This window comes from Sardina pilchardus, chromosome 13, assembly GCF_963854185.1.
Source record: "Sardina pilchardus chromosome 13, fSarPil1.1, whole genome shotgun sequence".
Classification (NCBI taxonomy): Eukaryota; Metazoa; Chordata; class Actinopteri; order Clupeiformes; family Clupeidae; genus Sardina; species Sardina pilchardus.
In genome coordinates, this window is record NC_085006.1 from 16,557,178 (window position 1) to 16,572,177 (window position 15,000).

The window sequence follows — 15,000 nt, forward strand, 5'->3', positions numbered from 1 at the left end:
TTTGCTTTAGGCTTTCTCTTTCTGCTATTGATTTCCTTGCTATCACCATACTGATGCAGAGGCTCTGTTAGCTTGGATGGAGCTGCACCAACTTACACCTTCTGTGTCGTTGGGCTTTAACAAGGGCCCTAAAATCGCTTTATCGCCACATCATAAAATCCGTTATCAGTAGAACCACTTTGCAGTGTTGTTATGACTCCTTCCCATGCAACTACTAATTGTTCTCTTGGTTATTTTTTCGGAAACTGAGGAGGATGATTGGTTTGTGGGTGTAGCACGTCTCTTATAGGGATCTAAAAACTCAAGTGCGCACTGAAACTGGATCTTGAAATTAAATATTTTCAAAATGATCAAAGCTGATTGAAAGGCTCGAAAGTTGTTTCTTTTGTTCGTTTCACGGTTCCTGCTGTTGTTTGCGTTGACCAGAAGGCAGAGGCTTGGATTTCAAAGTTAAAATTTGGTATGGTCCTCTCTCTCTCTCTCTCTCTCTCTCTCTCTCTCTCTCTCTCTCCTCGATTCTTTTCCTCACCCTTGCTTTTTTCCCTCTCCTCCCTGCAGACAGTCCAGTGGAGCTGTTTTAAAAAACAGGTACGCCTGTGCTGTGTGAGTCTGCGCTTGCATCTGTGTTTGTTTACTGCTGCACAACACATGTTTACATTTGTGTCTGGGCATGCATATGGAGTGTCTAACGCTTTACGATTGGCCTGAGTCATCATGCATATGCATAGACTCTCTCTCTCTCTCTCTCTCTCTCTCTCTATCTCACTCTTTCTTTCTCTCTTCCACTCTCTCCCTCTCTTTCTCACTCTCTTCCTCTCTCTGTGTGTCTCTCTCTGTCACACTCTCTTTCACTCTCTCACTTTCTCTCACTCTCTCTTGCTCACTCTCTCTGTCACACTCCCCCACTCTCTCTCTCTCTCCATCCGCTATTTATTCCCCCAGCTACACGTGTAGGGCCGCCCACCCCCAACACACAGCCCCAGAGCCTCGACAGTGTGCACGGCCTGTCTCTGGGCTGACAATGACAGGGACCTCTGTAGTTCACCCTGACAGCAACCTCCATAGTTTGCATCAATTTGAGTGCAGCCTTGACTTTCATGTATCTGTGCTTCTCAAGGGGAGCAGACATTTTTACCTAGCACCCCCCTACACACACACACACACACACACACACACACACACACACACACACACACACACACACACACACACACACACACACACACACACACACACTCTCCTCTTCCTCTCCTTCCCTCCTCTGTGACTGACATAGTCAAGCTGATTTTGGAAAGGAGAGGTTCAAAGGCCCCTCACACAATTTTGCCTTATTTTTTGTATGCGTGTGTGTGTGTGTGTGTGTGTGTGTGTGTGAGAGTGCCATTTCAAAAGATTGGTCCAAAAGGAAGGCTCTTATTAGCCATGGAATGAAAGTGAAATATAGAGCTGGAATTATTATTTTTTATATTCTTCTGGATTAAGGGAAAAAAACATGGCCTTTTTAGAGGGCCACAGGCCACGGGCCACTGAGATTTAAAGGAAACTCTGGTCTAAGAAGAACCTAGGGTCTATTTTTGGATGATAACAAGTGTGAACTTTAGTTGGGGACCAAAATGACATTAATTGCAGCAGTTTTGAGTTAGACCAGAATATGCATTTACAACTACGTGGCATATAGCATATAACCTTTGGGGGCAGCTTTGTTACATCAAACTAACGAGGCTTGAAAAACCATTACACTTCCATGCTATTATGTAAATAGTTTTACATTTGCAAGTGTAAAGAAAGGGTACAAAAAGGACTGTTGCTATTTTTCCAGTTGCTGCCATATTGTGGGAAGAGAGTCCATACAAGTTGATTAGTGAACTCTCCTCCTTTCGTGTCCATTGACAGTAGCTTGTGCTGCATTTGGTAGTCAACTTGTACGGTTTGCTCTTACCAAGATCAAATGGTAGCGCTTTACTTGAGGGTATCTACATAAGAGCGACATGACACTCTCATCATAACCCTAACCCTAACCCTAGCCTGTCATGACTAAAACCGAATGACGCTTTGTTAAAATCAGTAATGACAAAACCAAATGACACGTGACTTATTTATAATGTTTATGACATATTCATGACAGTCACTCTTATATAGATACCTTCAAGTAAAGTGTAACCAAAGAATTTATGTTATGCACAGACTGCACAAACAATCATTTTTTTTATAGCCTTCCTGTACCCTTAGAAAGTTAAAATGACTCTGGATTGTCTGTAGGGACTCTTTCCACAGTGTCACTGAAGTGTAATGATATTTTGAGTCTTGTCAGAAGCCTGGGTTGTTCTCAGACCGGAGTTGTCCTTTAAATTGGAATTTGATTACCATTGCTCGACTTCAAACAGTGTATGTAGAAGCCAGCCATCTTTTGAGAGAGCAGAGTAATCCATAAAATAACCCTGGTCCTACACACTTCAGAGAAATTGAGTTATTTCCATGGGGCACAATGTTTCTGGTTTCCACCATATAATTCCTTGTGTCACAGACAGAGCATTGAGCTAGACAGACAGACTGATAAAATGCAGGAACAGAGAGACAGGCAGACGCACTGACAAGTTGATTGAAGAACCCGAAAAGATACTGCATATTGCCTGACCTGCTAGAAAATGGCCAGAGATGCACACCTGTAAGCGTGTACATAAATCATAATTGCGGAGGTGAACGGTGTGTGTGTCTCGGCGCTGTGTTGTGTGCAGCCTGGGGGAGGAGTTCTACCGCGAGGCCATCGAGCACTGCCGCAGCTACAACGCCCGCCTGTGTGCCGAGCGCTCCATGCGGCTGCCCTTCCTGGACTCCCAGACAGGTGTGGCCCAGAGCAACTGCTACATCTGGATGGAGAAGACACACCGCGGCCCAGGTGAGCTCCTCTGGGGTGTTGGTGCGTGAGTCTGTGTGCGTGTGTGTGTGTGTGTGTGTGCGCGTGTGTGTATGTTTATGAGTCTGTGTGTGTGTGTGTGTGTGTGTGTGTGTGTGTGTGTGTGTGTGTGTGTGTGCGTGTGTGCGCGCGTGTGTATGTTTATGAGTCTGTGTGTGTGTGTGTGTGTGTGTGTGTGTGTGTGTGTGTGTGTGTGTATGTGTGTTTGTGTGTGTGTGTATGTGTGTGCGCATGTGTACAGTATGTTTATGAGTCTGTGTGTGCATGTGTATATTTATCAGTCTGTGTGTGTGTGTCTGTATATGTGAGTCTGTGTATGTGTGTGAGCGTCTGTGTGTGTGTGTGACTCTGTGTGTGTGTGTCTGAGTCTGTGCGTGCATGTGTGTGAGTCTGTGTGTGGGTGTGCGTGCGTATATGAGTCTGTGAGAGTCTGTGTGTGTGTATTTGTGTGTGTATGTGAGTGTGTGTGGGCACATACACGTGTGCGTGCGCGTGTGTGTGTGTGTTCTTGTCTGTGAGTGTCGGTGACTCAGTTGGTGGAGGACTGAGGACATTATTCATTGGCCCAATCTCAATGTCCACACACTCTGAGGCTCCTTCTATCTGTGCGGCTTAGGGCTGTTCTTCTGACAAATCGTCAAGTGCACGAGAGCTCTCTCACACACTGATATTACTGAGCCCTTTGTGCACACGTTCAGTAAGTACGTATTTCTGCAGACTTGGCCCAAGGCAGTCGCCCACCGTTCATAGTTTTGGGACATGACACCAGCATAGAAGTGTAAAGAAATGTGACTTTAATAGAAAGGAGAAATGGCAGCACTTAAAAGTTAATCATCAAGTTAATCGTTTATTGCAATGAAACTAAGTATGGCCTTGTGTGCTTTCTTTTAATTCGAAAGAAGTTGGTCCAGCACTTTGAAATGCTAAAAAAAAAGAAGCTGAGTGAAACTGCCACTCTCCCTGTGTTTTTAAAACAAGAGATGTCATGTGATATGAGGCATGATATACACTATATTGCCAAAAGTATAGAGTCATCTGCCTTGACTCGCATATGAACTTAAGTGACAACCCATTCTTAATCCATAGGGTTTAATATGATGTTGGATCTATGACCTATGACCTTATGGACTAAGAATAGATTGTCACTTAAGTTCATATGTGAGTCGAGGCAGATGACCCTATGCTTTTGGCAATATAGTGGATGTGATAGTAATGTTGCAAAGTGCCGTTCCATTCCTATTCATGCCATTTTAAGCCCTCGCGGCCTCCCACCATGGCTGATATCATTTAAGTCTGTGAGGGCACAAGCCTTAGGCCTTAGGGAGTGTGATGTTCAGCACTAGGGGGCATACACCTTTAAGAACACGGGGAGTTATGGGATAGGAAAACAGAGCAGGCAGGAAGCTGGGAAGTTAGACTGGCAGTGGGATTGATATGCACGTTATGCCTGAGCTGAATAAACACGCCAAGTTACGGCTGTAAGAGAAAGCGCTGTCTGTCATCTTTGGGAGCAAGAAGAGGAACATTACAGGGCGGACCTTGGGTCACTGACTCAGAGTCAGTAAGTGTGTTTTTACTCAGTCTGTGGTGTTTTTTTGTCTTCTGACCTCTGACCTGTGAGTGACCGGTGGCTGACCTGTCATGTGTCTGGTGTGGCCTGGTGTGCTCCGCAGGTCTGGCCCCTGGGCAGCTGTACACGTACCCGGCCCGCTGCTGGCGCAAGAAGAGACGGCTAAACATCTTGGAGGACCCTCGACTCGGACCCATAGAGTTCAAAATCGGTCAGTGTGTGTGTGTGTGTGTGTGTGTGTGTGTGTGTGTGTTATGTGTGTGTTGTGTGTGTTGTGTGTGTGAGAGGGAGTGGGAGTGAGCTGGCAGAGGCAGAGCCTCTGTGCTTTGTCTGCGGAGGCAGCCGCAGTCCCAACACCATGTCCAGACGGAAGGGAGAACTAATCAGTAGTCAAGTCCGGGGCAAAGCTGGCCTCCCCTTGGGCAGAACACCTGATACACTCTTAAAAAAAGGGTTCTTTGGGTGCTATATAGATTAGAACACGCAGGCTTTAAAGAACCCTTAAGGCCCATTCATGCTCAACGTGTGGCAATTTACGTCCGTATTTTTGTACGTACGTTCTACCCGGTGATGTCTTCATACCTCCGTCCGTATGTTTACGTGTGAATGCATAGCGCCCCCACTTTTTCGTGTGGCATTCCTGTGGTAGTGCTCGGTATTGCAACGTTTCATCCGTTTCATCCGTAATCGTGTAAGCCCCTCAATTTCGTGTCAAAGTACGGACGAAATCAACGGAAAGAACGTTTGAAACACTCCAAACGAATCCGTATCCGTATTTTACGTTGAGCATGAATGGGCCTTTAGGGGTTCCTTTGATGCACCCTTCAAAATGGTTTAAAAAAGCATTTAGGGGTGCCATGTATGAAGCATGCAGCAGAACGAGTTTTGGTTCTACTGTATATACTGTAGCACCTTTTTTTGTAAGAGTGTAGACTACGGGGCGGGAATCGAACCCGGGTTGCTGGTGTGCGGTGCAGGTGCCCCAGCTAGTCACGCCACGGCTGGGGCCAAACTATATTTCTTTTCAAAGTAATCCTCTGGTGTGTGTGAATGTAATTAAACATACATGTGTGTGTGTGGTGTGTGTCCAGACTACGAGGCGGCCCTAAAGAAGGAGGGTGTGGTGCCTGAGGGCCCAGTGCTGGAGTCTCTGCTGGCTGGAGAGACGCTGGACAAGAAGGTGGAGACCAAGGAGGAGGAGCCTATGAGCGAGTGTCAGGTGAGGACCTTCATCACACACACATGTAGCCACATGCACATACTCACACGTACGTACACACACACACACACACACACACACACTCACACACACACACACACACGCACGCACGCACGCACGCACGCACGCACGCACGCACGCACGCACGCACGCACGCACGCACGCACGCACGCACGCACGCACACACACACACACACACACACACACACACGTACACACATACACACACACTCACTCACTCTCTCTCTCACTCACTCAAATGCATACGCGTACGCACACACACACACACACACACACACACACAGAGGCAACTGTACAGGTATAATCTAAATAAAGACAAACACACCTGTGAATACATAAGCAGCACATGTGCTTGTTTTGTAAATCCTCATTAGCATTCAAATATCCAGATAATCTAGCTGTTAGATGCACCATATGCCTACACAAGTCATTACACTTTAGACCATAATATTCATGTACCCATATATTTTAGTTGTTTAAGTCACACAAACACACACACACACACACACACACACCGACACACCTAAACGCCTGTTTACTTCCAGACAAGCTGATCATGACCTATACAGTAAGTGCTGAAGTCTCCCTGTAGCAGAGAGTGTGCACTACTAGTAGTGGTGTAGTGTGTGCTGGGGCGCTATCTGATTGGTTGCTCTTATCTGAGCGCCATCACTGGATATCCTCTGTACAGCCTTGCTGATTGGCCGCTGAGCTCACTACAGGGTTAAGGATTTATACAGAGCCCTGAGGGGCATTAGCCTCCTAATGTGACCCTGTCCCACTCCTGCTCTCATGCACACACACACACACACATAAGCACACACACACACACACACACACACACACACACCCCTACACACATACACACACCCACACACACCTACACACACACCTACACACAAACACAGACACACACATAAGCGCACACACACACACACACACACACACACACACACACAAATACATTTTCCTGGTCCCTCTCCTCTAGAATTCTCTTTCTCTCTTCCTTTGTTGTATACTGCTGCTTTTCTCTCTTTTTCCCTACTTCTCTCTCTCTCTCTCTCTCTCATTCCCTCTTTATTGTTCTTTGATTTCCTTCTTCCCTTGCCTCTGCCCTTTTTCTGATATCCTTCATTTTTTCCTTCTCTCACTCTCTCTCTCTCTCTCTCTCTCTCTCTCTCTCTCTCTATCATGTGCTCTGTGTGGCTCACAACGTTGGCAGTGACACACTTTCCACCCAGTGTGAGGACACATCGCCACTGCCAGAACTCATGTAACTACAGAGAACTGTGTGTGGTGTGTGTGTGTGTGTGTGTGTGTGTGTGTGTGTGTGTGTCCATTTGAGACGTACCAATAGGGATATTAGTATGCACATACAGTAGTTCCCAGAGCATCTTCGTCTATAGGAAGTCCCTTTCAGACATGCACTGGACTCTGGACATGATCGGTGAATCAAACGGGCGAGCTGTATGTGTGAACAAAAATGTCTGAATTATTTTACCTCAAAATCACCAGGGTCCGACCCGACCAGCCCCCTGGTACTAAGTCTGGAGGTCACATGATGGGTGGGTGCATATCTGAACACAGGTAGTTAAAGTGCGGGTAGATTCACCTAGTGAGAGGGTACGGGTGATGACGCACCGTGCACAGCTGATGGTGTCCTCTCGGCTTAATTGTAGTTTATAAGTTTATGACATTGTCATAATCAAGTTCATTCATGACAGACTGGCGCTAGTTTGTGAAGACAGAAAGTTCCCATAAGTAACCATTTTAGGCTACCATTCTTCCTGTAAGTGACGCACATGTACTACGTTAAAAAGCATGCCAACACTGTTTCATGAGCCAAGATAGCCATTGCATAGTGATTTAAATATGGACTATACAAGGGCAGATTGTCAAGACAGCCTTTATGCAGACAAGGTTTCGGATTCAACTGAGAAGAGAATGATAACTTAGGTGCTACACCAATTAGCCTCCATTACAGTAAAAAGAAAAGATGGTCTTAAAAGGGCAACTTGTGGTAACAACTTGTGGCAATCTTATTGCGAGTACATTCTGAGGATAGTGGAAATGTTTTGACCTTTCAAGGGAAAATAAAAATACATGTTTCGAGATCATTTCATTTTAACAAGCTGGACTTGGCATATCAACATTGGCCGCGTTTCCCGGATTCATTAAGAAGCTCTTAAGTGCTAAGATCTTCTTAGGAGGCGGCCATTATCAATTATCACTATTGATTTATATATTGTGTGCATCATCATACCACAACAATGTATTGTGCTCCAACCCTGCCTCCTCCCCTCACTAAGCACTCAGAGTATTTGCTCCAGGTATGAACACGTCCCACCCGTGAGATTTCCATGTGAGGATCATGTTTCAACACCCAACGCCATTTAAGTTTAGGACCTGTCTGGGCATTGTCCGGAGGTCATGTCTGAAAACAGCTACAGTGTCGTACTGTGTGTGTGTGTGTGTGTGTGTGTGTGTGTGTGTGTGTGTGTGTGTGTGTGTGTGTGTGTGTGTGTGTGTGTGTGTGTGTATGTATGTATGGTTGTGTATGTTTGTGTGTGTGTGTGTGTGTGTGTGTGTGTGTGTGTGTGTGTGTGTTTGTGTGTGTGTGTGTTTGTGTGTGTTTGTGTGTGTTTCTGCCCATATACTGTACCTCATCTTGATCTACTCTCCCTTCATAGTCCACCTTCCACCTCACCCACACGCCTGACATGGATCCCACCGGCTGGTAATTAGCCTTTTAACACGCCAATTAGGCTCCACATGGCCGGCCTGCCTCTCCAGTGGGAGAAGGCCTGTGATCCTGGGACTTTCCTGGGTGGACACCCTGGCAGGTGGTGTTGCCTTGTGGGCCACAGCCTTGTGAGTCTCCTGGGGCTCCTCTCCAGACAGCGTTTGCAGTGCACTCCGAATGTGGCCAGGCTCTGTCTGAGTTTCTTCATTGCAGTCTGTCTCTTTTTCTCATGAACACACACTCACACATACACACATTCACACGCACACACACGCACACACACGCACACACACGCACACACACTCATACGCACACACACACATACACACACACGCATGTAAGTACATCTACACAAACACACACACACACACACACACACACACACACACACACACACACACACACACACACACACACAGACACGCACACACACATTACTCATATCGCATCTCCAGATGCAGTCTTTGGACTAGTGTTGTTCATTACATTTACAATGGGTCTGAAATTGCCAATTTGTACGGTTTGGAATTATTATTATAGTCTGCGGCAACTTTTTTTGTAATGGTTCACATTTTCTGAAAACACACTGGGAAGACAATAGAGCCAATTCCTCTTGTTTCAACATCATTAGAGACTGAACCACATTTGACTTGATGTGCTTTTGAAAGAGAGAGAAAAAAAAACAAGGAGCGCTCACCATCAATTTGCAAGCACAGATAAAGAAGAATCTAGAAGCCTGTGGTCTCTTTTTTTTTTCTAGTCCGTCCTCATTGATCATGAGCACGTGCGTGTGCGCCTCGTTGTCTTTGATGCGCTGGCTCAGGTAACTTCCCCACACGCTGCTCGGCCCGAGGAGATGACAGAGAGAGAGGGAGAGAGAAAAAAAAGCCTGCTCAGACGGCCAGCCAATCACCAGTAACCACACGGAAAGGTCGACCCACCCCAAAAAAAAAAGGACTTTTGATTAGCGAGAAAGTGGCCGAGATGTCCCGCAGAGAGGACACACACTGTGTTTTTGGACTCGCTCTGTAGCCGTAGCCACAGCCGTAGCATCCGTAGCCGTGTCTGTCCTTTTTGTCTGCGATGATCTTGTTGCTAACTTAACCCGTCTGATGTCTCTCTCTCTCTCTGTGTGTGTGTGTGTGTGTGACCTTGTGTGTGTCCCCCTCTAACAGAAGCTGCTGGTGGGGGACTTCCCTCACGAGCTGGACGTGGAGGAGATGGAGGACGACGTGCCCAAGCGCAAGAACCGCACCAAGGGCCGGGTAAGACACCAGATGCCACCGCACGACCTTCACAAGGGCAAAACTCTGAGTCTTTTTTCAGCATTTTTGTTGTTGTTGCGGCGGCTATTTCACACACACATGCTCTGGCTCTGCTGCTGACAACCCGCTTGTCTGGTCAGCCCATCGAGTGTGAATTGATAGGTTTGCCTTCATTCTTATGATCCTGCATTGGATGGAGCCAGTTTTGTCGGTATTTTGTAATGGAAATGCGATGAGTGGGAAGCTCGGTTGGATGCTGCGATGACAGCCGCTGAGCTTCGGAATAATAGACAGCTTCTAGAGTTTGGGGGAGGACGCAATTTAGTATGCAATTTCACCATAGTGCTTTAGAGCAGATGCTGACATTATGCCACAATGTGAAGTGTCTGTGTGTGTGTGTGTGTGTGTGTGTGTGTGTGTGTGTGTGTGTGTGTACAGTATGTGTGTGTATTAGATAGAGAGAGAGAGAAAGAATGTGTGTGTGTGTGTGTGTGTGTGTCTGTGTGTGTGTGTGTGTGTGTGTGTGCTGAGGGAGCACTCACTTTCTCGCACTCTGAGATTTCCTGCCTGAAGGGGCAACACAGAGCTCACACCTTCTTACACGTTAATTGGAGCACATAAAAATTCTCCAACAGGTGTTGCACTGCCTGCCGTTTATGTATAATGGAGGTATAAGAAGTGTGTGTGTGTGTGTGTGTGTGTGTGTATGTGTTTGAGAGAGAGAGAGAGAGAGAGAGAGAGAGAGAGAGAGTGTGTGTGTGTGTGTGTGTGTGTGTTCATTTGTCTGTCTGAATTTCTTTGTCAAAATGTGTGTGTGTGTGTGTGTTTGCATGAATGCTGGCTGAAATCTCTTGTGGATTCCTCTCTGTAGGCCTGTGGTGTTGGTGGCATGAGAAAGAGGCAGGAGCCAACCTCCATAGAGGACAGGGACAAGCCATACGTGTGTGACAGTAAGTGTCAAATATCTTTATATCCACCAGAATCAAACAGCAGTGTATAGTGATACTGTAATGTATGATTTGATATGACATTCTTGGTTGTCATGGCAAGAGAAATCCATGAAATTGATTTCAAGTTTAATTTGATCTAAAAGCCGAATATTGACCTCTTTCCTCTGCCATCATTCATTCTCTCTCTCTCTCTCTCTCTCTCTCTCTCTCTGTGTGTGTGTCAGTCTGTGGTAAGCGGTATAAGAACCGTCCAGGCCTGAGTTATCACTACACTCACACACATCTGGCAGACGAAGAGGGAGAGGAGGATTCCGAGCGCCACACGCTACCGTTTCAGCGCAAGAATAACCACAAACGTAAGTGTAAGCCTCTCTCTCTCTCTCTCTCACACACACACACACACACACACTCATGCAAGAAAAACCACAAACGTAAGTGTAAACCTCTCTCTCTCACACACACACACGCAAGAATAACCACAAACGTAAGTGTAAAGCCCTCACACACACACTCGCAAGAATAACCACAAATGTAAGTGTGAACCCCTCACACACACGCACACACACACGCACACACACACACACACATACACACATACACACACGCAAGAATAACCACAAATGTAAGTGTAACCTCATTACACACACTCACACATACATGCAAGAATAACCACAAACGTAAGTGTAAACCCCTCACACAGATAGAAACACAAGAATAGCTACAAACGTAAGTGTAACCCCCTCACACACACACACACACACACACACACACACACACACACGCACACATGCAAGAATAACCACAAAGTGTAACCCCCTCACACACACACACATACACACACATGCACCACAAGCGTAAGTGTAACCCCCTCACACACACACACACACACACACACTCTCACACGTGCACACATGAACACAGTCTACACATATACAGTGCATACAGAGAGAGGGAGAAACACAAGTGCTTTACCCCCATCCTCTCAAGACTCAAAGGCTACCTTGGACCGTCACTTGCAGACGCCGTACTCAGAGCGCATAAACCCTCACAGCTGGGGACAGCTGGTACAATGCTGACCGCAACAACAACAATGACTCATATGTTCGTATGTGTGTGTATGTGTGTGTGTGTGTGAGTGTGTGTACAGTGTGAGTGTGTGTACTGTATGTGTGTGTGTGTACACATTGTGTGTGTTTGTGTGCTTGTGTGTGTGTGTGTGTGTGTGTCCTGCCACGAACATGCTGGAAACACACTGGAAACACACTGAAAACTGGTGCCTGCCAGACAGTGACGTGTGTTTGTAGGAGGAGATGTTATTAGTGGGGGTTTCTGTGGCCTGCCACTGTATTCAGCACGGGGAGGGAGGGGGGGGGGGGGGGATTGGGGTGTTTTTTGTGGGGATGTCATTCCTATGACACGCCGGGCGTAGAAATGCCCAATTGCCCTACTGGAGAGTTAATTGGCCGGGAGCCGCTGTGAATGCGTCTGTTTGTCCCTCTGTCTGTCAAGCAAATGGACTTTCAGGGAGAGCCTGCCGCCCAAGTGCTGGTGGATTGTGCAGCATTTGTGTGTGTGTGTGTGTGTGTGTGTGTGTAGGTGTGTGTGTGTGTGTGTGTGTGTCCATGCAGTGAGAGTGTGTCTGTTTGTGTTCTTTTGTCTGCAGAGGGGAAATCGTGCGCTGGCGAATGCCTCACCCAGGTGTTTGAGAGTGTATGTGCCTTTGTAATTATGCGCAAGTCATTTTCAAAATGTGGAGCTTGTGCATGGGACTGGATGTGTGTGTGTGTGTGTGTGCTGCGTCTCTCTTGTTTATTGTGTTTATTGTGTCCATGTGTATTGTGTTTATGTTCCAGGCATATATTGTATACTGTGTGTTTGTGTGTGTTTCATTTTTTCCATTTCTGTAAGTGTCTTTCACATATGGGTGCCTACAGCACATTTCAGACTATGTATGAGCCCTCATACTTTTGAATATGAGCGTGTGTTTTATATACTACAGTAAGTGTGTGTGTGTGTGTGTGTGTGTGTGTGTGTGTGTGTGTGTGTGTGTGTGTGTGTGTGTGTGTGTGTGTGTGTGTGTGTGTGTGTGTGTGTGTGTGTGTGTGTGTGTGTGTGTGTGTGCATGTATGTATGTGTGTAGGCTCAGCTCACACCCTCAACATCCTAGCAATCTGCTGGCATGTGTGTTCACCCCCCCACCCCACCCAACCCCCCCAATCCCCACCCCCTCCTCCAGTGTGGGTAATATTATTAATAAGGGGGCCTTAATGAAACCTGGCCCATACATAATTCATGCAATATCCAGCCCAAAAAGGAAGCGTCTAGACCAGCAGCAGCGTATGTGAGCCTCCTCCATTCCCCAGCAGCAGCAGCAGCAATAGCAGTACAGGGCTGGCTGCAATGCTAGCGTGAAATATGGGAGTCTGCTCTTCTACAAATTCTTTTGCTTTTTATTTCTTTTTTCCTATCACTCTCTCTCTCTCTCTCTCTCTCTCTCTCTCTCTCTTCTCAGATGCTTTTCCGCCCCTCCCCCTTGTACTTCTTTCCTTTTTTCAATCACTTTGATAAATGACAGATTATTCTGCCAAGAGATGAGATTCTCCCTCTCTATCTCATTTTCTCTATCACACTCTCTCTCTTTTGCTCATTCACTATCACCATCTCTCTCTCTCTCTCTCTCTCTCTCTCTCTCTCTCTCTATGACTCCCTGGTTTCTCTGTTCTAGAAAGCTTCTCTCTTCTTTTCAGTATTTTTCCACCCTTATTTTCTGGTTTTGCTATTTGCCTCTCTTCTCCCCCTCTCTTTTCCCCCACACTCGTCTTTCCATCTTTCTCTATCTATCCCCCTGTTTTTCATTCTCTTTGTTCGTGGGCTGCCTCTCTCTCCCTCCTCTCCTCTCGGTTTAAGATTCCTCCATCAGCCTTCCATATTTCGTCTCCCCTCCTTATTTATTTCCAATGCTGAAGTGGAATCAGTCGACTGAAAATGAGCAGACACATTAAAATTCATGTCTCTTCATATTCTTTTTCGTAGGTTGGGTGGGGTGGTGCATGGCAGAATCCAGTTGCTTTCAGTGTGTGTGTGTGTGTGTGTGTGTGTGTGTGTGTGTGTGTGTGCGTGTGGTGGACAGAAAGAATTGCAATTTTCTTTGGAGGTCAGCTCTCTCTCTATCTCTACCTGAGAATTGTTTATTTATTTGTCAACTTTAACCAGCAAACACACGTGCATACGCACACATACGTACATACATACATACATACATAGACCACCACCACCACTCTTTTCTACCCCACCCTGATTTCCAAATTGAGATTCAGCCGCTACTTTATCAAGACAGACAGACAGCCAGGAGGCGGTGAGGCCGTGGTGGGGTGGGGTGGGGTGGGATGGGGATGTGTGTGGGCTGGGGGTGTGATTGAGGGGGTTGGGGGTGGGGTGTGTGTGTGTGTGTGGGGGGGGGGGGGGGGTTGCTGGGGACAGGGCTTTGAAGGTCAGCGTTCTTTCATCGTGTTTGTTTGTTTGTTGGTTTCGTTCAGACTATTTGTCGTGCATGCACACACAGACACAGACACACACATACACACACACACACACACACACACACACACACACACACACACACACATACACACACATACACACACACACACACACACACACACACACACAGAGACACACACACACCCTCATACTTTACCTCCATCTGCACACAAGTGCACTGTACTCAAACGACAGTACTACGCACTCCTCCACAGACCCACCCTGCCTCTAATGTGTAAGGCATTATCATTGGGAAACAAAATGTTGGTTGGGAGCCTAAAATGGCTTCCCTACTAGCTTGTTGTCTCCCTCCCCCTTTTCCCCCCGCTTGTCGGCTGAGGGAATCTGGTACCATTTTCACTGAGCCACCCAGGAAACTAGTCCAAGCTCAGAGCTGAACCGATACTATCAGTAAATAGCAGCTTCACTGGGTAGCATTGCTGCCGCCGTGTTTGATCCTGAGAGGGAGTTCCATTATTCTTTTGGAATCCAGGCGCACAAAAGATGCCTCTGCGGTTTCAACTACATAGTAAGAGAAAGCCTGTTGTCATTACTGGAGAGGTGGATTGGGCCAGACAGTTTTTTTGAGTTATGGAGAGTCAGAAAGCAGAGAGAGAGAAAAAGAGAGATAGAGAGAGGAAGAGAGAGAGGGAAAGAGAGGGAGAAAGAGAGGAAGAGAGAGAGATAGTAGCTGATGTAGAAGCATCACTGCTAACTCTACAGGAATCCTCCTTGACAGCTGGTCAGACTGAATTTGCTGTAGCCTCTTCCTGCCGAG

At 46.7% G+C, this 15,000-nt stretch overlaps 1 protein-coding gene across 1 annotated transcript in view; it reads left to right on the forward strand.

Moving 5' to 3' along the window:
* dpf1 (double PHD fingers 1) overlaps positions 1 to 15,000 on the forward strand; it is a 39,586-nt gene that overhangs the window by 12,065 nt on the left and 12,521 nt on the right. Inside the window, 7 exon segments of the mRNA XM_062552661.1 lie at positions 559 to 588; positions 2,736 to 2,896; positions 4,588 to 4,695; positions 5,576 to 5,703; positions 9,643 to 9,732; positions 10,604 to 10,682; positions 10,907 to 11,038. Coding sequence (XP_062408645.1) covers positions 559 to 588; positions 2,736 to 2,896; positions 4,588 to 4,695; positions 5,576 to 5,703; positions 9,643 to 9,732; positions 10,604 to 10,682; positions 10,907 to 11,038 — 728 coding nt within the window.